Source organism: Schistocerca gregaria, chromosome X (assembly GCF_023897955.1).
Source record: "Schistocerca gregaria isolate iqSchGreg1 chromosome X, iqSchGreg1.2, whole genome shotgun sequence".
Lineage (NCBI taxonomy): Eukaryota > Metazoa > Arthropoda > Insecta > Orthoptera > Acrididae > Schistocerca > Schistocerca gregaria.
Genome location: NC_064931.1, coordinates 477,469,472 through 477,496,939, shown reverse-complemented (window position 1 = coordinate 477,496,939; position 27,468 = coordinate 477,469,472). Strand labels below are relative to the sequence as shown.

At 45.7% G+C, this 27,468-nt stretch overlaps 1 protein-coding gene across 1 annotated transcript in view; it reads left to right on the top strand.

Annotated features, from left to right (window-relative positions):
* The window catches only part of LOC126298731 (DEP domain-containing protein 1A-like), a 108,684-nt gene that overhangs the window by 63,735 nt on the left and 17,481 nt on the right, over positions 1-27,468 (top strand). The window contains exons 4-5 of the mRNA XM_049990171.1: positions 9,583-9,734; positions 9,820-10,724. Coding sequence (XP_049846128.1) covers positions 9,583-9,734; positions 9,820-10,724 — 1,057 coding nt within the window. The remainder of the gene's footprint in view (positions 1-9,582; positions 9,735-9,819; positions 10,725-27,468) is intronic.

Sequence of the window (27,468 nt, the reverse complement as noted above, 5' to 3'; positions counted from 1 at the left end):
TGTTTTATTTGTGAGTGTGGGTTTTATCATTTGGATCTAAGTTTTAGCACATGTCCTTTGTCCATGTGTATCCTCCACCATAGTGCTTTTAGGGTGGAGGTTTTAATTTGTTGCAGAGTGGCTGGTTTCTCCTTTTTCTCATGGTCAGCCAGCCACGATAATCTGTTTTGTCATTTCAATCTCTTCTAGCTGTTTCTTGCATTTCTGAAGTTTTCTTCTCCCCTTTTGTCCAATTAAGTGTTTGTTGCCCTTCCGCCGTTTTTGTGGTTTTTCCTTTCTCTCCATTTTGTGTTGTCAGTCTCGCTTGTTTTATTCTGCCCCTTGTGGCATTGTTTTATTCGGAACAAGGGACCGATGACCTATGGTCCGTGCCCCCCTCTTTTATGCCAACCAACCAGGGAGGGGTGACTGCCTGAGCTGCTACCTTCCCAAATTGCCGATTGGTGCCTCTGTGAGGTGTTCAGTAGGTGTGACCTGAGGTGTGAACAATCCCGTAAGGCAGGTGCGCCTCCTTCTGAAGGGGGCCTCCAGTTGGAAGGAGCACGCCGTCGGAGACGCATGCAACCATGGGGGATTTTCTCACAACGAGCCAATCATATTCACAGTCAAAGACTGTGAAACATAAACGGAAAGAGGTTAATGATTCAAAGGCCCTCCCAGCTGCACCAAGGTTCCCCATGGTTTCCTTTACTGAAGGGTCAGTCCTTCACCTAGAGTAAATCTGCTTATTATTCAAAAAAGTGTTGATGCAATTCCTGGCTCTGTGAAATCCTGCTATCGTTCACGCAATGGCACTTTGCTTTTTGGAGGCTATTTCTGATTCTCAAGCACAACTGCTTGCAGCTTCGCTCCTCCATGGCTATCTTGTTCATGTCGAGGCCCATCAAACGCTGAATTCTTCCTGTGGTGTTAGTTACACTAGGCTGCTCGACAGGCTGACCGAGGCTGTAATTCAAACATACTCTCTGATCAGGGTGTCATTGCCATCCATCAAATGATGAAGAAAGTAAATGCTTCCTTAGTGCTGACACGCACTCTTTCTCACCTTTGATAGAGTGGTTCCTCCGTCATAGATAAGCAGGTTATGAAATTATCACAGTCAGGCCATATATTCTAAACCCAATTTGCTGCCACCAGTGTCATCGTTACAACGATACTTCAGTCCTGTCGACACCCACCCAAGTGTGTAACATGTGGTAGGGGTGCTCACAAGGGCGATTGCCCACCTCCTTCACCTCACTGCACCAATTGCAGTGGTGACCATGCCGCCGCCTCCTGTGATTTTCCCATGTATCTCGATGAGTGGGCTGCCCAAGACATCTGAATGAAGTAATAACTGCCTTACCGAGTCACTCGCAAGTTTTTGGCTGGTCGGAAACCCTGCAGTCTACCATCTGGCACCTACAGTACTGTTCTTGCTACATGTCACTCCACGGAGGACATGGCCATGCAGACATGCGACCTCAAATTTACCACCACGGTTGTGAAATCGCCCAGTGTCCTGTTGGTATCCTCATCTTCTCCTCCAGCTGTGCAACATGCCACTACACTTTCACCTCATGGGGGCGAGGTCACCAGGTAGAAAACCGGCAGGCTGGAAAGGACAGAAGGAATACTCCCGTGAAGACATCCTACATCCCTCCAGCCAACCAACATCTGTGTGTCTTCCTCTATGAACCGGAAAGGCTTGAACAAGTAAATCAAACGGTCTTCTCCTTCGCTGACTCAGAGATCCTCTTCAACAGTGTCACATGTGATACCCTCGCCAGGCCGATCTCCATGTTGCTGGTGCTCATCACCAATATCTTTTCAGTCCTGGACTCCACAGACTGACAGCAAGTGAATGCTGATGCTTTTGCAGACCTCCTGGAGGAGGATCCTTCTGCCTCTATGCCCTGTAGCAGCAAGTCTTCACAGGCTTTCACTCGGCAGTCACTGGGGTGATACCCCTTCACTTTTTCCTCGTCATGACTCTCCTCCAATGGAACGTTCGCAGCCTCCAGCCCAACAGAGAGGATTTACAGCTGCTTTTAGCATCACAGCATCTACTTGTTTTCTGCCTTCAGGAAACAAAATTGCATCCTCATGACCGCTTAGAGCTCTTGCATTTCTTCCTGGTCTGTTTTGACCTTCTCCCTGAGGTCAGCATTACATCTCGTCAGGGAGCCGTGGTGCTCATACGAGATGACGTTCATAGTCAACCCATCTTCTTGACTACCTGCCTTCAAGCTGTTGCAGTTCGCCTTTTGCTTCATTACTTGACCTTTTCCCTTTGTGCCATTTACATCCCTCCATCATTTGATGTCACCGGGGCAGACTTCCTCCAGCTTATTGGGCAACTACCTCACCTCTTTCTCCTGCTCGGTGACATTAATATGCACCATCCCCTTTATGGTTCTCCCAGAACCTGTCTGAGAGAGTGCCCTCTTCGCTGACCTCCTCTGTCACCCTCACCTCTTCTACCTTAACACAGGAACACCCACATTCCTTTCAGACTCCGACTCCACACACACCTATTCCTTTTTGGACCTATCCTTCTGCACTGCCCAACTTACACATCGTCTCGAGTGGCCCGTTCTCCCTGACACACACACGAGTGACCATTTCCCATGCCTACCCCATCTATGTGCACACCCAAATGGCAGCATACTAAGGCCAACTGGAGGCCTTACTCCTCTCTGGCGACCTTCGACGAACATCATTTCCCCAGTTGTGATGACCGGGTGCAATATCTTGCAAATGTTATCCTTACTACCGCAGAACATTGCTTCCCCGCACTTCCTCTTTAGCATGCCATGCACCTGTCCCTTGGTGGACTGAGGCATGCTGCAATGCACAGCTCCTCTTTCGTTGTGTGGGCCAACCTCTGACAACTTCCCGGGACCAAGAGCCATTCCCCAGTTTCCGGCCTGACAGTAGCAGAGATGTCATCGTGGACCCTATTGTTATCTCCAACCCCTTGGGCCACCATTTTGAGGTGGTTTCGAGCTCCTCCCACTATCACCCTGCCTTCCTCCATCAGAAATGAGGAGAAGAGGCTTGGGCAATACCTTTCTCATCTCCGAATTGTGAGTGCTACAATGCCACCTTTACTACGAGGGAACTAGATCGTGCTTTCACTTCATCCCGGTCCTCCATCCCAGGGCCAGACACTGTTAACATTAAGATGTTGCATCGCCTTTCTCTTGCAGGCAAACACTTTCTGCTTAATACATACAACTGCATCTGGACAGAGGGCACGTTCCCCAAATGCTGGTGTGAAGCCACTGTCATACCCATCCCTAAGCCCGGTAAGGACAAACACCTTCCTTCTAGCTACTGCCCCATTTCTCTCACCAGGTGTGTTTGCTAGATGATGGAACATATGATTATTGCACAGCTGGTATGGTGGGGCAAGTCTCGCAATTTACTGACCACAGCACAATACGGATTTTGAGCACTCAATTTTGCAGTTGACTGTCTTGTCACTTTGTCCACCCATGTTATGAATGATTTTCTTTGGAAATTCCAGACTAGCCATGTTTTTCGATTTGGAGAAAATCTACAATACCGTACTTTCTACGCATAGGGTTTCAGTGGCTGCGTGCCCTGTTTCCTTCAGGAATTTTTAAAAGACCGATTTTTCAATGTATGTTCTGCCTTGTCATTCAGGAAAACAGTGTGCCTCAGGGTTCCATCCTGAATGTTGTCCTCTTTGCTATCACCATTAACCCTATAATGGCCTGCCTCCTGCCGGGCCTCTCTGACTCCCTTTTCGTAGACGATTTGTGCGCATTGTGTTCAACTTCTGACTTTCCGCCATTTCCTGACGGAATGCCTATTTAATTTTTAGTTCTGGACCTCCATTTCTCTATGGAATATTTTGTAGACCTTCCTCCACATCCCTGTTTTTAGTTGTCTTCGTGTTCTACAGTTTTGACACGGGCACGTATGACTAGTTGTTTTTTGCCCTAAAACCAAACAAACAAACAAACATTGCCCATACGTCTTGGGGTGTGGATTGTGCTATTCTCCTCTGTATTAGGCAGACTGTGGACTCGTTGTGATTGGACTATTTGCCAGGTTTCTGGTTCAGTGGTACTGTAAAATTTGAAATTGTTGGATCCAGTCTGTCACCATGGAGTGAGACTGGCCACTGGCACCTTTCAAAGTAGTCTCACAGTCTCCTCGCCAAAGTGCGGATCTTCCCTCTTCAGCTCTAATAGTACCCACTCTCGCACACTTATGCCATCACCATCCAATAATTTCCTAACCATCCAACTTATCACCTTTTTGCACACAAGGGGCATCAACCTCATGACAGCTGCCCTTGGGTGGAATTTCTAGTTGGAGTCTGCCTCAAGACCGGGATCTATGACTAATCTCTGTAGAAGTGCTGTCTTTTGCCTTCACACCCTGTCTTGGTTAATACCAAGATGAGGATTAGGATTGATGTATTTCAAGGTCCTAGTTTCAGTTGCTCCAATGACCTTTCGGCATATGATCCTCTCAGTTAGACAGTAATATCAGGGTATTACCATCATTTACACTGACACTCTAAAACCACGAATAGGGTGGTATTATGTTTTTTACATCTCCCACCAGCCAGGAACATCATTTGTTGCTTGGGGGCATTTAGTGTTTTTATGCTCGGTCTGATATCCATTAACAGGGCCCATCATTTTATTAAACAGGCCTCCCTTGGCCGCATTTTAATTTGTAGTGACATAAATGAGCAGCCTCAAGGCCACTGATCAATATTACTTTGTGATATTGCTATTTATGACCACTCTGCCCTTAGACAGGATGCTCACATATGTGTCACCTGTCGGGGGCTGTGTGCTGATTTGTCTTTCTCTGCGTTCCGAGTCAACCATTTGGCTAGAGAAGACTGTGTACTGTGATACAAAATTGTTTATGCTGAAAGTCACGGATGGAAATTATGTCCAGCCAACAGGAGCATATATTGCAAGAATAACTATCAATGACTGAACACAGGCCTTTTAATTGGTTGTTTTGTCAGAATATGGTATAGTGTTATTCTCGAATGAGACTTGTTGCAGGCATCTCAACCAGTCATAGACTGTGAAAGATCAGAGCTCCAGACTGACCAAGCTATTTCAATAATTACACAAAACAGATTTCTCTGGACTGTTGTTTGCCATTGAAGACATTCTCTTGCCCTCATCAACTATACAAGTTATTTATCAATCTAGATGCTCTAAACTGCAAAGCTTTTGTCATTTGTGAGGAGCTCTCAGGCTCACAAAGGAAATTAGCATGCTAGTGGTGATCATAAGCACTGTAGGTGGTCAAGGACAACTTTGGATCACTAGTTGCCATGAGCAGCCACAACTCATCAAAAGTTAAGTCTGCAGGGACAGCTGAACCAGTCTAGTAAGGGCAGTTTAATGTAGTCTACAACGAATGTTGCTTCATTACCACCACAGACAAGAGGGGGGAGGAGGATATGTCCTGATTGAGGAACAACATGGGAGAGAGTAAACCAGTCTGCGCCAATTTTTGGGTGCTTTCAAATCTGGTGTGGAGAGAAGACAGACCAAGCGGTCCACAATAAAGTGCTGTATCAACACTGGGGATCATCTACTGTAGTGCAGTTTCATCAGCTTGATGTATCATGTAATAAGATCACCCCTGTATCTGTTGTATGCCTATGTGTTGTGTCAAGATTACCCAAGTATCTGTGGAATTTTGCTTTGATAAGCACTTTTCGTGCAGGTCTAGTTTGAAAATGAATGCCTACATTCAAAACTAGTCACCAGTATAAATTATATGCAGTTGTGAGAGAAATTTAAATAAAGAATTGTCAAATTTAAGTTGCTGGCCCTTCCTTCAACAAAATCTGGGAACTACATCTTACATTTGTAGTGGAGTATTCAATATTTGAATAGTTGTAAATTGTGCCCAGGAGTCTAATTATTTTCTGGCTGAATGTTGTGTTCATAATAAATGTGCTGCCATTGCTAAGTGTTGTACTTCATTGATGACCTGCCTTTGGATTTGGACTAGATTCTGGTTATGATATGACAATGTACAAAAGTTCCAGTTAGGACTAATGTATAATTTTCATACTTCAAGTAGGATTGTGAAGGTAGTGCACCATTGATTTGTGTTGTGATGACACTTTTAGGTGTTGTTAGTTTAGAGAGAAATTAAAATACTTTCACCTTAGCTTGGCAAACTTCTTGGATTATGTTAGATTTCTCTGAAGTAGAGACCTTTAACTGGAACTTGAAACATCAGTGTTTGCCCCTGGTAACAAAAATCTGAAATTTCATAACTAGTCTAGTTGCCACTTGTACAGCTTCTCTTCTTGTGTTTTCCTTCAGTGTCAATTGTATCATGTAGTAGAGGTAGATGATGTTGGATAGCAGTAATTCATGGTTTAGTCTTGGAGAAGACATGATGAAACACACCACTACAAATTCTCAGAGCTGTGTAAAACACAGGGTCAGAGTGACTGATGATGTAGAACCTGCAAATAAGGCCTTTACCCTCCTGCACACAGGGCATCAAAGTTTCCTTACGTCCTTTGGAAAATATATTTGTAAGAAAATGAGAAATTTAATAGAACATGTATCCAGTCTCTATTGGAAATGCCAGTCCATAAGTACATTTTTTACTTCTTGATTTGCATATTGAACCAAAAACCCAACATCCAGTGTTGAGTATTTTTTCATTATCCTCCAGCTAATCCTTGTATGTTGCAGATCCTTATACTGCAGAAAATGCTCCTCTCTAAGCTTCACAAATTTCAACTTCCAGTGCATCCAGTTTAGCCAGTAAATTGAATTCATCAGAGCAACAACAAAAAAGTCCAAGTTTCACACTGTCCTTCCTGATGCTTCAGTCTGCGACCTCTGCCAGCGAAGAAATCTGTTTTTTCATAATATAAACTGAAGACCTTTACAAGCATGTTGGACTGAAGATTAACTTTTTTTTCATGTACAGTTTTCCATATTTATAATTCATCATTATGATTACACATTTCACAAAATAAGTAAAATATGTGTACTTGCATAGTTCACTCTAAATGTTAAGAATCTCACTACTGTGAGCCTTATAACAAATGCCTGTTGTTTTCTTTGTTTTTTGATCTCTCTTATTTTCTGCAGTTGCAGATATACTATTTGTATCGCTTAAGTAGCATCTTTTGCAACTGTAATGAAAGTCTTCTAACGATATGTTAGATAGTCATCAGCCTGCCTCTAGAGGGCATGTTTATGCTGCAGTCTCACTGGTGCACATCCCAGCATGCTTGACACTGTATGATTAAAAAAAAACTTATTACTGAGCAGCCACATAAGTGTGATTAACCTTTAGCTGCAGCTTGATCACTAGAGTAGGGCACATGTGCATATGCATGTGTTGAGAAAGGAACGTGCTTCTGCATGTGTGTTTCTACCTGTGTGGGGCAAGCACTGACACAAGGTGCGCAGGTGTATGTGTAACTGAGGAATAATCTCCAGTGTCAGTGACACTACAACCCTGAAGTTTACTTACTTTGAATTGTCTCATGGTATTATAGGGACAAGTGTCCATATAGAGAGAGTATTCGTACTCTGTAAAAGAATGACACACTTAAGAATTGTGGTGTCAGCTTGTAAACTTTGTGCAAGCTGTTGGGTGTCTTGGAATTCTAATTCTGTTGTACCTGTACATATCTGATGAAATAGGTGATTAATAATATGCACTAATTCTGAAGGGAATGGGACATTCACTTGTATAATCATTGTATAGTTTTGTGTGCACTATTCTGCAGGTCCAGTTTTGTTTAGGCTTCTAGCAGAAATGAAAAATAAGGGTCATAAACCTCATATTTTCCAGTCTAATTAAAAATTACTTCTTGGGTATACTCAGGGTGACCAAAATAAATCTGGCCCAAAAACTGTTTTCAGCATTTGTTGACAAGTTTACTGCAAGCAGCAGAGAGATAATTAGAAAACTGTAATGAGTTCAGTCAGATGCAAATGGGAATTAAAAGATCACAGTATCAGAACATTATATAAAAAAAAGCGTGCATTTTATCCTTACAAATTTTCTGTTGCGCAGGAGTTAAAGCTTCCAGATCAACTTGCATGTATTCATTTCTACTTGTGGCTTCTAAATAAAATGGTATCAGTATATTTGGATCCTCAATTTGTCAATATCTCAGAAGGGGTCTGGTGCAGCTTTTCCGGGTGCATTAACTCAAAAGGTACATCATTATGCATCAGTATATTCTCATCTGTACTTTGAACAAGCTATTGAGTGGAATAAAATGAATGGATTGGTGGGAATGATATCAATGAAGATGCAAGGACATGAAGTAACATTAATACAACTATTTCAGTAGGTGCCACGCCATACTAATTTTGAGAGTTGCACAGAGACTTGTTCCAAGACAGTATCTCACATGATTCCACACAGTTTTAGGAAAATTAAATAAAAAATTAACATAATAACAATCATAGGATGAGAAGAACTTACCTTCTGTAATGATGAATTGAGGCAAGGATAAAGATGTCATCTTGGTTATGGGTTAATACATTACACTGGTAAGTATAGTGCCAGCTGCTCATATAGACAGAAAATGGTAGAGTGAGATTAAAGACATACTCAAAAAAGTAAGAGATGTGAAGGATGGAAACAATAATAAGTGAAGAAATAGAGCAAAAGGATGGAAAAGAGAGAAAATTTAAGACTAAAAAGAAAGTAAATATAAGTAATTAAATTCTAATGTAAGGTGGTTTAGGAAAATTAAATAAAAAAATAAACATAATAACAAATCATAGGATGTGAGGTTGGTGAGACAAGAGTGTGTTGGAGTGAGTTCCCATCGCTGAAGTTAAAGAAACTACTGGTGTGAGGAAAATCCAAATGGCACAAGTGGTGTAACAGTCTCTCAGGCTTATTGGCACCACCTCTGCAAATCCTTGGAAACCATATAGCACTACCAGACTATTATGCTTACCAATAGCTACTACCCCAGCAGTTGTTCCCAATGTAAAACCTACCCCATACACCCACCCATCACCAAAGGTAGAACATCATGATAGACCACTCGTGTTGTTTATCAAGTGTGTTCACTGTATGGATTATTATTTTAGAATGGCCACCACTGAACTGGCTGAATGCATTAATGAACGCAGAATAACTACCTTTCTTGCAAACATCCTGTACCCAGTTGCTGAGCATGTTCTCCAGCATGATGGAAGAGATCTACATTACAAGGGCCATTTGCATAAAAACTTACACTTCACCATACCATCTGATCCTACCAGTCCCTGCACTTAACCTCTGTTAACATTCACTCTGTCTCTCATGTGGTAAAATTCATTTATTTGTGTTTCTTCATACCCGGAACTTAGGATGTGATTGGCTTGTCTCCCCCCCCACCCCCCCACCCCACCCCCAACCCAGCTTTCTCCAACTATTCCCCTTTCCTTGCTAAAGAAGTAACATTTAGTTCTGAAAGATAGAATTACTGTTATGTACTTACTATTTGTTGGTAGTTAGGTATTTTCTCTCTTGTAGGTAAACACCGGCCAGCCATTCTGTCTGTACTTGTAACAAACGTTAAAAACAGTTGTCATGTTTCAGGCTCCAGGAACTTCTTTCAGAAGTACCAGTTGCTGAGTTCTTTCCAAGCTGTGTACCATATGAATGGATATTGCAAAATGTCACACAAGATGAACTTCCCAATCCACAGTTGCCACACCATATACTCTCAGCTATTAATAGCCTTCTTCATTGTAAGTATTATTGTTAAAATATGCATGTGTAATATCCTTTCTAAGAAACACGCAAATTATTTACGTACTATATTTATTCTTCTAGGGCCTTCGGGATTCACAAGTGATGCTTTGTCTGATGTAAGGAATTATTTCTGTAATTGGACTGAGCCTCTGACGACATTTGCAATGTATGAAATTATCACACAAGCATATTTGTTTGTGGAATCAATGAATCATTCTTTACAATATCAGTGTCAAGATACTGGAGACAACTTAAAAGTCCAGTCAGTGCACAAAATTTCAGCAACAGGAAGCCCTGCAAGAGAATTACAAAAAACATCTAATAAAATTTCTGATGCCAAGTTTCAGCAAATTATAAGCTCCAAGAAGCTACTAAATACCGTGTTACCCCCAAACCTGTGTTTTGAAACTGCATTTACATCAGACAGCCCAGTTACGAGAATTGTTCCTCAAAGGACAATGGATACAATACATTTTTCTCTTAAGGGAGTAAAGTCGTGCAATATTGATTCAACTATTTCACAGAAGACTGAGAATTTCCAAAGGTTATACAACCCATCGAACACATTGACAGTTAGTTCACTCAGAGTTCCTGAAACAGTAACTGTTAACTTAAAAAGAAATGCTAGTGCTCCTAATTTGTTGGAAGTCACTCAGAAAATGTGTACGAAACCACTTGCAAAACATTCGAAAAGCATGAGAGAGACACACAAAGCAACTGCAGTTGGCACACAAAGATTAATTACAAGACCAAAACCTGGGAAATGTGGTTGGTACAGAAATAGAAAACTTTCCAAAGAACCAAATATTAACCACCTTCGAAGCAAATCTGGTGGCTACTTCAATCCAGCTTTGTCACAATCAGTAGATGATGTGGAGGGACAAGATCTTGGATCCATTCAGTTGGATTATGAAGCAGCCCTTGAAACTCTGAGCAAGCTTATGGATTGCAGTCGTGATCCAGGATCTAACAACACTGCAAATAAAGTAAGTGTATTCTGTAGATGGTGTTACTAAAACCTAAACTAAGAAACTTTGAATCTTGAGGAAAGGAATATTTTTGATGAAATAATGTTTCCCTACCGATACTATTTGGTTCAGCCCAATTAATGGATATGAAGTATCTCCTGCAGAGAATAAATTTCTGCAAAAATAAATTTAAAAAAATTTCAAACTGGATTAGAATTCCTCCATTATCCCACCAATGACCCTCAAAAGTTATTGAAACTTGCTGAAAACATATCTTACTGGTTGCTGCACACTTTAACAGCACTTATGGATATACTTGCACCATAAATATTGTTCCTAAATTTTGTGTTCAGTTCATGTATGTTACTGTTCCTTTTCAATTTGTCACCTAAACTTAAACTTGTGCAGCACTATGTATTTGTATTGTGGTGTCTTGCCATACCTCTGAAAGAAAAAACAGTTAAAGTAAAATATGACTCACAGTTTTGTGACCTTGTAATAATATGTTATTTGGCTGGATAGAAAAATCTTGAAATGTTGATCAAAATAATTAGTTGATTTGTAACGATATCATGGGGAGAATGTTGAATGTCGGACAACTTGCAGTAAAATTGCCCTTTATGATTAAAGTAAGAAGAAAAGCTTTTCTCCTCTTATAAACATCAACTATTCATGTGATGTAAACTGAACATTCCTCAAGTCATGGAACTGTAGGGGTCACCTGTTTTAGGAGCTAATGTTCAGTTCAGTGTGAGTAAGCACAGTACAATGTCTCATCAATAAGAGTCAGTATAATTTGTAGTCGAGTGAGTAAGTGATTTGAAGTTGGTGTGTTAGTCTGAGATGTTTAACAATTAAAAGATGATCATCCATGACCAGATACAATCAGACAATTGTCTGCACTATATCCTATTGGAGTAAATGGCTCAGCACAACTCAACAAGCGGTAGAGTTTGCAAACAATTACAGGGTGCAAAATATCAATGGACATGTCAAAGCAGCATGCAAGTATGGGAAATGCTAACAACCTTTTAAAAAACAAAAATGTTTTTCTGTGATGGCTTGCTTTGAACAGTACTGGAAATTAGAGAAACTATGTATGGAAGTAAAAATTTTGATCTGATGAACTGACAGCACAATATGGTACAGTACAGTAAAGGTAACTTCTGTTCTGCTTTGTTTTTTGACATGTCAGTTTTAGTCTGTCCTAGTTGGTCATCGTCACATTTATACGTTTTGTAATCAACTGTATGATTGAGATGCTGTGATCTGCAGCAAATATCCAACGTCTAACTTTTTACGTTTTATAAAACATCTTAAGCACCAAACGGTAGGCCCAATTTTTGCTGCTCATAAACAATGAACATTCGTGTAGTGTGAAACCTGTTAAGTGATTTAATTCTGTTTTTAAGTGTAATCTGCCTTGCAATGTGTCATAAATGTGAATGTTGCCGTAGCATAGTCAAAGAGGGAGTGGTATGTGTAGACTGTGGGATGGAATTCCACTGGAATGATCGTAGGGGAGAACTGAATGAGGCTCTCCCATGGAACTGTAGGCTCTCCAAAAAAGACAAGAGAATCGCTGCACAGTAGGTAAAGATTTGTGCCCTTCAGACTGGATTAGATTACGCGAAATTGGAACTAGACAGACTGAAGGGGAAAAAGGCAGTGGGAATGGTAAAGGTAACAAACAATGGGCGAAAGGGGAACAGCTCATCAACTTTTACATTTGAGCTATCAATTGTTACTACTTCTGCACCACTTGTTAGCAGCAGACACAGTAGCTGTGCCAAAGACTGATGCGGCGTGGATTTTTATAATTATTTATTGAACTTTCTTTGCAATTTCTCCCTCTTCGTCACTGCCGAACCCTGCAGATCCCTCCGCCTGACTGCTGCTGTGTAGATTCTCTGACAATGCGCGCTGCTGATCCCACTCGGGAGCCTCAGGTCACCAGTGCTCCGCTGAAGCCAGGATGCCCTGTGGTTGAGATGAACTCTGAGCCGCATTGTCGTGAGGTCAGCTGCCAACGCCTGCTGCACCAGCGGCTGGTAAGCCGTCAGTCGCGATGTCCGCGAGGTCCCGTCATGGACGGACCACGCGCCGTGGTTCCGGGTTGCCATGAAGTCCAGGCGTCAGTCCCTGGCAGCGCCCGTGACCAAGACCACACTGCAGCCGGTCCTGCTGGAAGTTCTCACTGTAGTTAGTCAGCCATGGTGCCGACTGAACTCGGGCCAACATTCAGAGCTGAAGTTGACATCTGGCAGCGAGCGGATGACTCCTGCGAGCTGGAACAGACTTCCTGAATCGTCACCTACGAAGATTGAACATTCGGACATAGACCACGTCCGTCCTCAGATCCAAACTGCTTCCTAATGGCTTCTGTCTGTTGCTGCCTGTGCTCCACTATTTCTATCCTGCAGGACGACGTTTTTTGCCCTCGGTGGTAGCTTTTTGTTATTACTCCCGCAGTATATTGCAGCCTAACTTAGCGTGCTGGTCTCACTTCCCCTTACTTAGCTCTCTCCAGGCTTCGCTCAGTCTGTGCCCGTCTTTGCGTCAGTCTGTTGGTAGACTGCTGCTATCAGCAAGGCTATTTGTGCCTGCCTATTTCGCAACGCCTCGGTCACCGGCGTGCCTCAGTTTTGCCATTCTCCACTGTGTGAAGCAACACTTACTACATGTGGCGGCAACACTGCCTCCTCCTAAAAATTAAATTTGTCCCCGAATTTACCTTATACGTTATCTCTAGTTCTATCCTATATTCTACTACTTCCTTATATACATCCAGGTTGCCCCGACTCATGCCCTACTGGTAATCCATTCTACAGGAATCTCATGGAGCGGTCTTGCATTAACATGCTGAATCCTCCGTTTTAATAAGACATATACCACATCAATAAATACAATCAACACAGTAAAAGTACTGGCTGAAATACCAATGGTCACTATGCTACATTTCCACCTGGTATCGTACTCCTCCACATGCCTTAATAATTGCTGCATTGAAGTTTGACCTTCCTCCGAATCTTCTAGTTTATCTATCGTTTCCAATAGCGTAGCATCCAAGATGTTGTTAATATACGTCAAATTTTCTCCTGGAGCGATGCTGAATGATGCGTCTGGCCAGTACAACGTCAGATGAGTATCTGTAACCTTGGTGACTCCCGTGACTGTTGCTGGTAAGCTGAAACGATCTCCTACTATTTTACAATTTGTCCCGTTGATTAGCAAACCAGTGTCCCGTAATTCCATCTCTGTAGTTGCTGTCAGATTCTCATGGTCATAACACTTGTCTGATATCCTCTCCGTAGCGAATACAACCAATGCCTCCCACCTTGCTGAAAATGTGGCGTAGGCTTCACTAGTATTCTCCGACACTCCGAAGCTTCTGTTTCTGCCCTAAATAACTGGATCTCTCACAATCCCTTGCCCGTGAAAACAACCCATGATGGACAAATGGAAACTGATTCCATTAGACATCTACTCAACTCTAAATTTGACATAGTAGCATGAGTATCCTCCTCCTTAGAAATTAATAAAACCTCCTGTGTCCTTAACTGTACGCCCTTCCCCATGTGCTCCCATCTGACCAGATAAGAATGCACTGCGTAACAGTGATACTGTCTCCCCACACTAGTTACTGGAAATCTAATCTCTATATACATATTAACTAGATCCGTTATTACCTTAATCCTAGACATATGATAAAAAAGTGACATACTCGCTTCAATTATCGGCACTACGTGCTCTATCCCCTCTGGAAACTCTCCCTCTGCCTGCTTCAGACTATGTCTGAATTTTTCTGGTGACATCAACGTCACACTCACGTGCCCGTGCAATTCATCCATCCTCACTCGTGCATCACCAATGCTGTTAACCAGTTTCTGCAGCAATGTAGCCATTTCCAGCTTCCTTTCCGCTATATCCAATTGTGTTTGTACCTATTCCAGATCCGTATTCAATAATTTCTGTGTTTGTTCTATATATGCTCATAACCATGTAGCCATCCCACGCACCACGCGTGTCACATTCAACAACTCTGTACCTAATCCCTGTATCTCTGTTGTGTGTGTATATCCACTAACTTCCCTATGCTCTCCTCCCTGTCGCGAATAACTGTTAAAGAATTGTTCAAACCCCCAATATCGTTTATATCTGCTGTTACAAAAATTGTTTTCAGCAACCTCCCACCAGCATTCAACCAACCCCTCTTTACTCTCTTTCTCCTCCCTGGAATCGTGCTCACGACTTGACGCAGTTGTTCCCTCATTTCCTTACGTGACCTATCCAAAGCCTCGTACTCTTTTTGCATGTCCCGTAATATTCCGTTCTTAGATGCAACCGTTTCCACACTCAGTACCACCTCCTGTAGCTGCCACATCTCATTCCTTACCTGCAGGATGTTGAGTGCCAGCTGAAGCGCCGACTCGTGAGGACCACATCCGGTTGTTTCCCAAACAACACCGCAACGGCATATCCTGTACCTGGCCAGCTTGTGTCGGCTGCCAGAGGACTACGCCCCATACTATCCACTTGTACCCCATCCTGCGTCACCTACAGAATGGAGAGAGAAGGAAAAAACTCCCATCACTATCCCTTAATACCAATAAAATAACCCTAGTCCGTGCACGAAAATAATGCACACATAATAATTACTGCTAACTACACATCCCTCAAATGCAACTTATACGTAATACCCGGTTTACTGTCTGCTTCTGGTGCTTCTTTTTGCTTTCTGCCAGAAGGAGAAGTACATATACACGGATCTACTACCCCATGGAATGGCTTAACTCTACTAACATGAACCACCATTTTCTTGGTAGGCAATTGTAATTTTACATTGACAGGTGATGTCATTTCCACTACCTGGTATGGTCCCCGGAACTTGTTTGTGAACTTCTTGGTTCTCCCTTTTGGAACATACGGATTAGCTAGTAGCACCCAATGGCCTACTCTGTACTGTGGCATCTTCCTCGTTGTACCTCCCATCTGTTCTTGTCGTTCCAACACTTTCATGTTAGCTCATTTAATGCTCTGCCATACTTCCTTAATGGTTTTTCCAAATTGCCTTACATGCTCGCCCTCCACTCCCAGCCTTGGACAAAGCATGTCAAAAGGTGATGGCATCTTACGCCCATACACCACTTCGTACGGCGACAATCCTGTCGACGTATGTACCTTACTATTGTATGCACTGGTTACGAAGTGCAAGTACACATCCCAGTCGGTGTGTTGACTATTTACATAGTGATTCAACATCTCAGCGATTGTGCGATGCACTCTCTCCGTTCGTCCGTTTGCTTGCGGATGGAATGGACTAGTCCGTAGTTTCTTTATCTTCAGTAATTTACACAGTTGCTTTATCAGATCAGATGTGAAATTAGTATCTTGATCGGAGATTAAGGACTGAGGTATCGCATACCTGAGTAACCAATTATTAACTAAAGCTTGTGCCACCGTACTTGCTTTCTGATCTGGTAATGCGACCATGACTAAATACCTAGAAAAGTGGTCAATCGCTGTTAACGCATACTTATTCCCTGCTGCACTCCTGTGACATGGGCCTAATTCATCAATTCAGATTTGTTGGAAAGGTCTGTCTGCCTCTGGTAATCTTTGAAGCTGAATCTTTTGATGGCTCAAGTCCACACACTGTGCGCATGGCACACAATTCCCGACGTACTCGTCCACGTCTTGACGTCGTGTCATTCACCAGAACTTACCTGCCTATCCGTAGCTCTTCTCCCGCCATGTTCTGAAAGAAAATGGTCATGCACCTGTCGCAAAACTTCGAATCTTAACACTGCTGGTACGACGCGCGATCTGCATTTCGCCGACCTGCAATGTAACCCGTGCTGTACTAGGAACTGCGGTTGCTTTCTGAACAATTGGCACTCACTATCCACAGCTTGCACCCTTTTCCACTCATCTTGAGTCACCCCTGTTACTTGTAATACTGCCACCTTCCTGCTCAATGTGTCAGCATTGGTATGTTTCAGACCTGGCTTGTGTATTACCTCATAAGCGAACTCATTGAGTTTCAGCACCCATCTCACTAGCCTACACACTTGGTCTTTCAGACCTAATAACCATTTCAGAGCTGAATAATCCGTCACAACCTTAAACCTTCTACCATACAGATAACATCAAAAGTACGAAATCCCATATATTACTGCTAATAATTCCTTCTCCGTCGTGGAGTAATTTTGTTCCGCCTTGTTAAGTTGACGAGACACGAACGCAATCAGATGTTCTTTGCCATCAATTTCTTGCCCAAGTACAACCCCAAGAGTGTGATTAGACGCGTCACATTGTAGTATAAACCCCTTCGAAATGTCTGGATACTTCAAAACTAGATTTGATGTCAGTATCCGTTTCAACTCTTGGAATGCTTTCTCGCACACTGACGTCCACTGGAAGGTAACACCTTTTCTTAGCAACTTAGTAAGTGGCCTCGCTATTTCTGCGAACCCCTGTACGAATTTTCGATAATAGCTCACAAGACTAATATACGATTGCAGTTGTTTAACCGTTTGCGGAGCCGGAAAATCTTATACTGCAGAAGTTACATGAGGATCTGTCTGTACCCAGTCCTGACTGATATCATGCCCGAGATAATTTACTTGTGCTTGCACAAAATGGCATTTGTCCAAACTTAATGTCAGCCATACTGCCTCTAATCTTTTAAACACCTCCTCTAACTGTTCCACATGTTGGTCTATATCTCTTGAAAAACTATAATGTCATCCAGATAAACCATGCATTTTTTTCGGTTTCAATCCGCGAGGGACTCCATCCAACAACCTCTGAAATGTTGCTGGAGCGTTTTTTTAGTCCAAACGGCATTATTTTATACTCGAAGTGACCACAATGCGTCGTAAATGCTGTTTTTGGCCTTTCCTCTGGACATATATTTCAATCTGGAGATAACCACTTCGGAAATCCATAGTGGAGAAAAATTTACAGTGCCCTAGATTGTCTAACGCTTCTGTGGTATTCAGAATCGGATATACAGTTGCCACTGTCCTGTTCATTCAAATGTCTGTAATCGCAATAAAAGTGAAATTTTTTCGACTCAGCCGGTATCTTCTTCGGAACTAGGACCACTCTACTTGATCAAGGACTATTACTGTGCTGGGTTATCCCATCTTCCATTTGTTGCTCTGTTAATTGCTCTACTACTGGTTGTAATTGTTTCAGTAGTCTGTATGGCTTACGATACACCAGAGCGTAATTCCCTGTTGGAATACGATGCTGTGTTATCGGCGTAGCGGGTAACATACCCTGTGTTTCAAACAATGCTTTATACTTTAGTAATAATGCTTCCATACCCGAATGACCATTTCCTCTCAAATGATTTACTCTTGTCACGAAGAGTGCAGACGTGTTGATGGTTTGCTTTACATCATAGTCTAGCCTCGAACTATTGATGTCCTCTTCCTCCATTAACTCTACTGTGGTTATTACTAATCCCTTCGGCAGATCGACATCATCCCACCCAAAGTTATCTAAACTCACCGGGACCATAAACTGCCCATTTATGTCTGTTACCTGTGATACACTCCTACAAATAAAGCAATGCTTTCCATCTAAAACCTCATTACTCGGTAGTGGCTCTACCAAGAATAACCCCTGCTGTGTCGCATCGACATCCACCGGTACCCAGATCAACTTCCCTGTACCTGTTCGAACTTTGTGACACGAAATCACCTTTAATGCACTTATATGCAGTTTAGTTGGTATCATCCTAGCCATCAGTGCACCTTGTGACTCTGAAACATTTGCAACGGCTGTACCCATTGAGAACAAGTTCCCATAGAGTTCCAGCATATGTTGCGAAAGGTCAATTTTGGTGTGATGTTTAATCAGAAAGTCCAACCCAAGTATCGCTGAAAATCCCTGTCCCACAGTTGACAACACCTCCATTTGCTCCCGGAACCACACATTCCCTATCTTAAACTTGAGTTGTGTTGTCCCTAGTGCATCTAATTTTTTATCACCTACTGCGCGCAATCTGTACCTCGGAGCTTCGAATCCTTTCTTGCGCACCAGGTCCACACTGACTACTGATACATGCGCTCCAGTATCCACTAAAACTCTTCGCCCCTTATCTTTTATCCAAACCATCAAATTACAATCCGCCTCTTCGTGCACTCTCTGAGTACCTCTTTTTACTGGGAATGCCTCCCGATGGCAGGAACACTCCCTTTTTCGTTTAACAGGTTTTTAACTGCTGTATCATTAACCCATTTCTTGGCTTTACACTGCTGTGCCTTATGCCCTGTTTTCTGACAATTGAAACACTGCAGTTCCCGACATTGTCCCATAAAATGATCTTGCTTCCCACAACGGTAACACTCTTTGACAGACGAAAGAATTGCGACTTCTAGTGGCGCTATCCACTTCCTGCAATGCAATGCACTTCCTGCAGCGCAATGCTGCTGCTAAGTCACTTGGATTTTGCATTCGTATCCGGCGTGAAATATCCGGCAAGACCCCTCACAAAAATGCGTCTAAAGCTCTATTCTCTGCTTCTTTCAATAGAACTTCATTTGCACTTACATCTTGCGTTAACTCATACGTGTGCGCATTCGATCTCCTAATTCTGTCTGAAAATTCTTTTACCATTTCACCTGTTCTTTGCACCATCCTCCCCAATTTTTCTCTAAAAAAAACTGGCACTGTTTTGTTTCCTAAACCTTTGCAATAATCCCTCAGCCAACTCTGTGAACATAGTAGCATCCTTTAACCCTTCATGGTATGCCACATAAGTCTTTGCATCACCTACTAACCTCCCCCTGCGGGTTCGGGGGTTCGAATAGGCCCGTAGTATTCCTGCCTGTCGTAAGAGGCGACTAAAAGGAGTCTCAAACTTTTCGGGCTTATATGATGGTCCCCTGTTGGGTTTGACCTCCATCTCTCAAAATTTTCCGAAGAGCGAGCCGATTTGGGAAGGGCGCCTTACTTGGTGCATTGTGTCCATCTTACGATCAGACTTTTCGCCAGCTTATACACCGTTGAACTGCAGTCCTGTCCGCTCTCCATCTCTTGGGCATGACTCTGTTTCTACGTGCAGATTATACCTTGCACTGTGCAGTGCCTCTTTCTGCACCGACGGCGACCATGGACCACATGTTACCTAACATCCAGCACGGTAGCCAGTCCGTTGTGGTGGGGCCGCCATGTACCCTGTTGGTTGTAGCCCCCTGACAACACAGGGATCGATCTACTGATGCCTGCGCCGTTAACTCCCCACGTATGCCAAGGAGTAGATGCCTATCCTCCTGGGGTATCGGGACTCCCGGCAATGGCCATCCTGCCAGGTGGCTCTTGCCGTGGCAGGGTGGCGCCCGTGGGGAGGGCCCTTGGTGGGAGTAGGTGGCATCAGGGCGGATGACCCGCAATGAAGCGTGGTACATCGTCTCTCGCTGGTGGCGAGCCGCCAGCAGTCTCTAAGCGTTCTCGGGCTCAGTTTAACGCTCAGAAGTACGATCCGAAAACGTTCCCCTCCCTGGCCACACCGTGGGAGAAACGTAAGTCTCAGGATGGCAGTAGCAGTTTTTCGCCCCGCTTCTTAGTTTGTACGAGGGCTGATGGGGAGTCTTTTCTCTCCACAAAGCCTCAGTTCTTCGTCGAGCATTTAGAGGACAAGTTTGGGGAGATGGAGAGCTTGTCAAAAATGCGCTGTGTCAGTCCTGATACAAACGGCATCCTCTGCCCAGTCACGACGGTTACTCGCTTGTGACAAGTTGGGGGATGTTGCCGTTACGATCACACCCCATAAGAGTTTAAATATGGTCCAGGGAGTTATTTACCATAGGGATCTTCTTTTGCAGTCTGATGAAGAGCTGCGCGCCAATTTAGAGTGCCGAGGTGTACATTTCGTCCGGCGCGTTCATCGGGGTCCGAAGGAAAATCAGATTGCTACCGGTGCCTTCATCTTGGCCTTTGAAGGGGATACATTACCGGAAAAGGTCAAGGTGATGGTCTACCGATGTGACGTTAAGCCCTATATTCCTCCCCCGATGCGGTGCTTTAAGTGCTGGAAGTTCGGCCATATGTCTTCTCGCTGCAACTTCCAGCCTCACATGTCGAGATTGCGGACGCCCATCACATCCCAATACTCCATGTGCCCCGCCTCCCATCTGTGTCAACTGCGGGGAGCACCATTCACCTTGCTCGCCAGACTGCCGAATTTTCCAGAAAGAGCGTAAAATCATGGAATACAAGACCCTGGACCGACTAACCTATACTGAGGCCAAAAGGAAATACGACCGACTCCATCCTGTGAGAATGACATCTTCCTACGCTGCTGCTACAACACCTGTGCTAGCCCCGTCTGTTTCTCAAATTGTGGCCGGATCGACGAGTAGTAAAACTACTCCTGCCCCCTCGCCAGTGGGGGTCTCTACCCACCGGGTTGCTCCTGTGCCACCTACCTCAGGAGCAACACCATCCCACCCGTCGGGGACGTCCGTTCCCACTTCTAAGCTGGAGAAGTGTCGCAACTTCTTCGGCTTCTCACGCTCGCAAAGGGTCCCTTGGGTCCCACCCTTCCCAGGTTTCCCCCAGCGAGAAGGCTGACGACCGACAGTGGCGTAAGTGCCCGCAATCAGCTGGTCGTAGGGCTTCATGATCCTCCTCCGTCCCGGAGACTGAATCGGTGAAGCCCTCCCAGTCGGTGCGACCCAGGGAACGCCGTGAGAAACCCAAGAAGAGCTCTCAGCCCAAGGAACTCGTGGCAGCCATCCCACCGCAACCTTCCAGCTCTGCGTCTGAGGATGCGGTGGAGATTCTGGCGTCCGCTGAGGACCTCGATCTCGCCGGTCCATCAGACGCCATGGAAAGCACTATCACAGGTGCTAAATCGGAGGCAGCAGGTGACCCAGCGGCGTAATCTCCCTTCCCAGTCCCCTTCAAGCCTTTCTCAGCCATGGACAACACCATCCTCCAGTGGAACTGCAGCGGTTTCTTCCACCATCTAGCTGAGCTCCGCCAACTTATCAGCCTTCACCCTTTCCTCTGCATTGCTCTGCAGGAAACTTGGTTTCCGGCAATGCGAACCCCCGCCCTCCGTGGCTACCGGGGTTATTATAAGAACCGGGCAGCTTATGAAAGGGTGTCTGGTGGCGTCTGCATATATGTCCTGAACTCTCTTCACAGCGAGTCTTTACCTCTCCAAACACCTTTAGAGGCTGTCGCTGTTCGGGTGTGGACACCATAGGCTGTTACTGTCTGCAGTCTTTACCTTCCACCGAATGGTGATGTCACGCAGCATGTCCTGGCTGCTCTGATAGCCCAATTGCCGCCACCTTTCTTGTTACTGGGCGACTTTAACGCCCATAACCATCTGTGGGGTGGGTCTGTGGCAACAGGTCGAGGCGCCATCGTTGAGCATTTATTGGCGCAGCTCGATCTCTCGATATTAAATTATGGTGCCTTCACACACTTCAGTGTGGTGCATGGCACATACTCTGCCATTGACCTTTCGATCTGTAGTCCTAGCCTCTTACCGTCTGTCCAGTGGAGAGTGCATGACGACCTTTGTGGTAGTGACCACTTTCCGATCTTTCTGTCACTACCACAGCGTCAGTCTTCTGGGCGCCCTAGCAGATGGGCTCTGAACAAGGCTGACTGGGACTTGTTCTCCTCCACTGCCGCTATTGAGCCTCTCTCTAACGATGACATTGATGCAGTGGTTCAATCGGTCACCACCGGCATCGTTACTGCCGCCGAATCTGCCATTCCCCGTTCTTCTGGGTCCCCTCAGCGGCGGACTGTGCCTTGGTGGTCACCTGAGATCGCTGAAGCGATTAAAGCTCGCCGGCGGGCGCTCCAGCGTTACAAGCGACATCCCTCAATCGAACCTCTTATTGCCTTCAAACGGCTGCGTGCGCGACCCCGCCGCATTATCCGCCAACGCAAACAGGAGTGCTGGGAGCGGTATGTGTCCACCATTGGCCTCCATGTCACTCCATCGCAGGTCTGGGCCAAGATTCGCCGCCTCTATGGCTATCGGACCCCTGTCAGCGTCCCTGCGCTCTCACTGAATGGAGCAGTTTGTACTGACTCCGACGTCATTGCAAACCGCTTGGCAGAGCACTTTGCTCTGAATTCCGCTTCTGCCAACTACCCCTTGAGCTTCCGCTCCATTAAGGAGCGGATAGAACGTTGGAGTCTTTCTTTTCGCACCCACCATCCTGAATTGTACAATGTTCCATTCAGTGAGTGGGAATTCCGCAGTGCCCTCACCGCTTGTCCTGATACCGCTCCTGGGCCAGATAGCATCCACTCTCAGATGCTGAAACACCTTTCAGTGGACTGCCAGCGACACCTCCTCGACCTTTAAAACCGCATTTGGGTCGAGGGTGAGTTTCCGTCGCAATGGCGGGAAAGTCTTGTTGTCCCCATTCTGAAACCGGGGAAGAACCCTTTGGAGGTGGACAGCTACCGTCCCATTAGCGGCACCAACGTTCTTTGCAAGTTGCTTGAACGGATGGTGAGCCGGTGCTTGAATTGGGTACTGGAGTCTCAGGGCCTTCTGGCTCCGTCTCAGGGTGGGTTCCGTAAAGGCCGCTCCGCCGCCGACAATCTGGTGAGCCTGGAGTCGGCCATCCGTACTGCCTTTGCCCGCCGTCAGCATCTGGTTGCTGTCTTTTTCGACATGCGGAAGGCGTATGATACGACATGGCGTCATCTCGTCCTTTCTACGCTTCATGGATGGGGCCTTCGGGGCCCTCTGCCGATCTATATCCGCAATTTTCTGTCGTATCGTACCTTCCGCGTGCACGTCGCGGCCTCATATAGTTCCTCCCAAGTCCAGGAGAACAGTGTGCCACAGGGTTCTGTTCTAAGTGTCTGTCTGTTTTTAATAGCCATTAACGGGCTTGCTGCGGCCGTGGGAAATTCTGTCTCCGCTTCGCTGTATGCTGACGACTTCTGCCTTTACTACAGCTCTATTGGCATTGCAGCTGCTGAACGTCAGCTACAGGGCGAAATCCGCAAGGTGCAGTCTTGGGCTGCAGCGCATGGTTTTCAGTTTTCGGCAGCCAAGACCTGCGTTATGCATTTCTGCCGGCAACGCACTGTTCACCTGGAGCCGCGGCTTTATCTTGACGGCGAGCTTCTTTCAGTGGTGGAGTCACATAGGTTTTTGGGGGTGGTTTTTGATGCCCGGTTGACTTGGCTGCCTCATATTCGGCAGCTTAAACAGGCGTGTTGGCGGCATCTAAATGCTATGCGATGCCTGAGCCACACCAGGTGGGGCGCCGACCGATCTACTCTCCTACGGCTTTACCAGGCGTTAATCCAGTCCCGTCTGGACTACGGGAGTCTGGCTTATGGCTCAGCATCCCCATCTGCGTTGCGGCTGCTGGACCCAATCCTCCACAGCGGGATACGCCTTGCCACTGGTGCCTTCCGGACCAGCCCTGTGGACAGCATACTTGTGGAGGCAGGTGTCCCTCCACTGCGGTTACGACGCCAACAATTACTGGCTGCTTATTCTGCCCATGTTTTTAGCTCGCCCGGGCATCCAAATTATCGTGTCCTGTTCCCGCAGTCAGTCGTCCGTCTGCCAGAACGTTGGCCCCGGTCGGGTTGTCCGATCGCCGTACGCGTCAAACAGCTTCTCTATGGGCTTGGGTGTTTCCCTGTACCACCTCCTTCCCGGGCCCCTCTGCGTACACCCCCATGGTGTGTGCCTCGCCCTTGCCTTCGGCTCGACTTGTCACAGGGCCCAAAGGACTCAGTCCCTCCGGTGGCCTTCCGACGCCGCTTTTATTCCATCCTGGCCACTTATCAGGGCTCTGGCGTTGTCTATACAGACGGTTCGATGGTTGCTGGTCGTGTCGGTTATGCACTAACTGTAGGGGACCATTCTGAACAACGTTCATTGCCGGCTGGCTGCAGTGTTTACACTTCTGAGCTGGTCGCCATCTTTCGTGCCCTAGAGTATATCCGCTCCTGCTCAGGTGAGTCCTTTGTTATCTGTAGCAATTCCCTGAGCGGTTTACGAGCTCTCGACCAGTGTTTCCCTCGTTCTCGTCTGGTGATGGCTATCCAGGAGTCCCTGCATACTCTTGCCCGTTGCGGCAGATCTGTGGTCTTCGTTTGGACCCCGGGCCATGTTGGGATACCCAGAAATGAAACTGTTGACCGCCTGGCGAAAGAGGCCACTAGTGCACCATCTCTGGAGATTGGCCTCCCGGCGACTGATTTGCGGGCACTATTACGCCGCAAAGTTTTCGATTTATGGGACACTGATTGGCGCAACCTGCCCGTGCCAAACAAACTCTGCCGTATTAAGGAGACGACTACTGTGCGGCAGTCATTCATGCGAGCCAACCGCAGGGAATCAGTCGTCCTTCGTCGGCTCCGCTTTGGCCACACCCGACTCGCGCACAGTTATTTACTGTGTCGTGAGGATCCCCCTCTTTGTCGTTGTGGGGCGTCCTTGACGGTGGTCCATATTCTTTTGGAGTGCGCCCTTTTAACTGTGCTCAGGCAGACTTTTGCGCTGTCTGATACGCTCTCTGCGCTTTTATCTGACGACTCTTCCATAGCGGACATAGTTCTGCATTTTATTCGGGCAGGGGGATTTTATAGCTTAATGTAAGTGTGTGTTTTTGTGTTGATTCTGGCCTATGGCCTACGATTTGTCTGATTTTTTTTTCTTCCCCCCCCCCCCCCCCCCCTTTATCCCCCACAAACCAACCAACCAACCAACCAACCAACCAACCAACCAACCAACCAACCAACACCTACTAACCGTAACCTCGCCATTTGCAAACACATTTCATCTGACCAGCCACACAGTGTAGCCGTACTATGTACGTCACCAATGAAAAATTCATATTCTCTGATGTTTTACCCAAGAAGGAAGGTATCAAATTAGCCACTGAACAATCTGCCATACCGGAAAAGACAGTGCTCCTGCATTCTACACTATCGCTTCTCGAGCCTGATTGAGTATTTTGCAACAATTTTTGCTCCATCCTCTGCATGTGCTGATCTTGCAACTTATTTTCTTCAATCAGTTTCTTAACTTGCTCTGTCAATGCGACTATGGCGTCACTTGTGCCGGTTGCACGTGTCTCTGGTATTTTCCGTTGGTATACCTCACCTCACAAAAATAAAATTGTATTGCCCAGGAGCAAGTTAATTCCATGCACGTCTAATGGCAAGCCATCTAGACTTACCACATTGCCCATTACATGACCATAGAAGCCACACACATCACAAGTGCTTGGGACAAATTTATCGCAAGGAATGACGTGACCTGTTAATCCACACACTACACATTTAGATGGTACTAAGTTAACATGACTTATCATTCCCACGAAATTGCGATAAGTCTACAGGGCTGCTTGGCCATTCAGATGACACTCTCACATCCCTTAACGTTACCCTCGACATGTCTAGCTACACAGAAAACGTAGAGAGAAGGCAGTTGTCGGACTCACCCTATTCGGTATTTCTTGGTTGCTCCACATGGTGCTAGTCAAAGCCGTGGCGTGGGTGTGCCTGACACCACTTGTTACGTGTTTTGCACCCCTTGTTAGCAGCAGACACAGTGGCTGTGCCAAAGACTGAGACGGCGTGGAGTTTTATAATTATTTATTGAACTTCACAATTTCTCCCTCGTCGTCGTTGACCAGCCCTGCGGATCCCTCCGCCTGGCTGCTGCTGTGTAGATTCTCTGACAATGCACACTGCTGATCGCGCTCGGGAGCCTCAGGCCACGAGTGCTCCGCTGAAGCCAGGATGCCCTGTGGTTGAGATGAACTCGTCGCTGCTCGGAGCCACGTCGCCGTGAGGTCAGTTGCCGACGCCTGCGGCTGGTAAGCCGTCAGTCGCGATGTCTGGGAGGTTCCGTCGTGGACGGACCACGCGCCACGAGGCCGGGTTTCTGTGAAGTCCAGGCATCAGTCCCCAGCGGCGCCTGTGACCAAGACCTCGCTGCAGACAGTGCTGCTGGAAGTTCTCACTGTAGTTGGTCATCCATGGTGCCGACCAATCTCGGGCCGACCTCCAGAGCTGAAGTTGACATCTGACGGCAAACGGATGACTCCTGCGAGCTGGAACAGACTTCCGGAATCGTCACCTACGAAGATTGAACATTCGGACACAGACCACATCCGTCCTCATATCCAAACTGCTTCCTAATGGCTTCTGTCTGTTGCTGCCTGTGATCCACTATTTCTATCCTGCAGTAGGATGTTTTTTACCTTCGGTGGTAGCATTTTGTTATTACTCCCACAGTATATTGCAGCGTAACTTAGTGTGCTGGCCTCACTTCCCCTTACGTAGCACTCCCCAGGCTTCACTCAGTCTGTGTGTGTCCATGCGTCAGTCTGTTGGTAGACTGCTGCTGTCACCAAGGCTATCTGTGCCTGCCTACTTCGCAACGCCTCAGTCGCCAGCGTGCCTCTGTTTTGCCATTCTCCACTGCATGAAGCAACGCTTACATGTGGCCGCAAGACAATATTGAATAAATATGGAATGTTGCCTAAAGTAGGAGGGGAAGAGCCTCATACAGCTATTGGTTACAGTTGGGTGCAGCAGGCTTCTAGCCAAGAAACTCAGTGTAGGTCAGTACCAAAAGAGATTAGGAAGAAAAGAGACTTGCTGCTAGGTCATAGATAGCCATGGGATGGGTGTAGGACAGATGGTGCAGGAAAAGTTAGAAGCAGGGTCACAAGTATTGTGAAGCCAAGTGCTAGCCTTAGCCAGGTGACAGAGGACACAGGAAAATTGT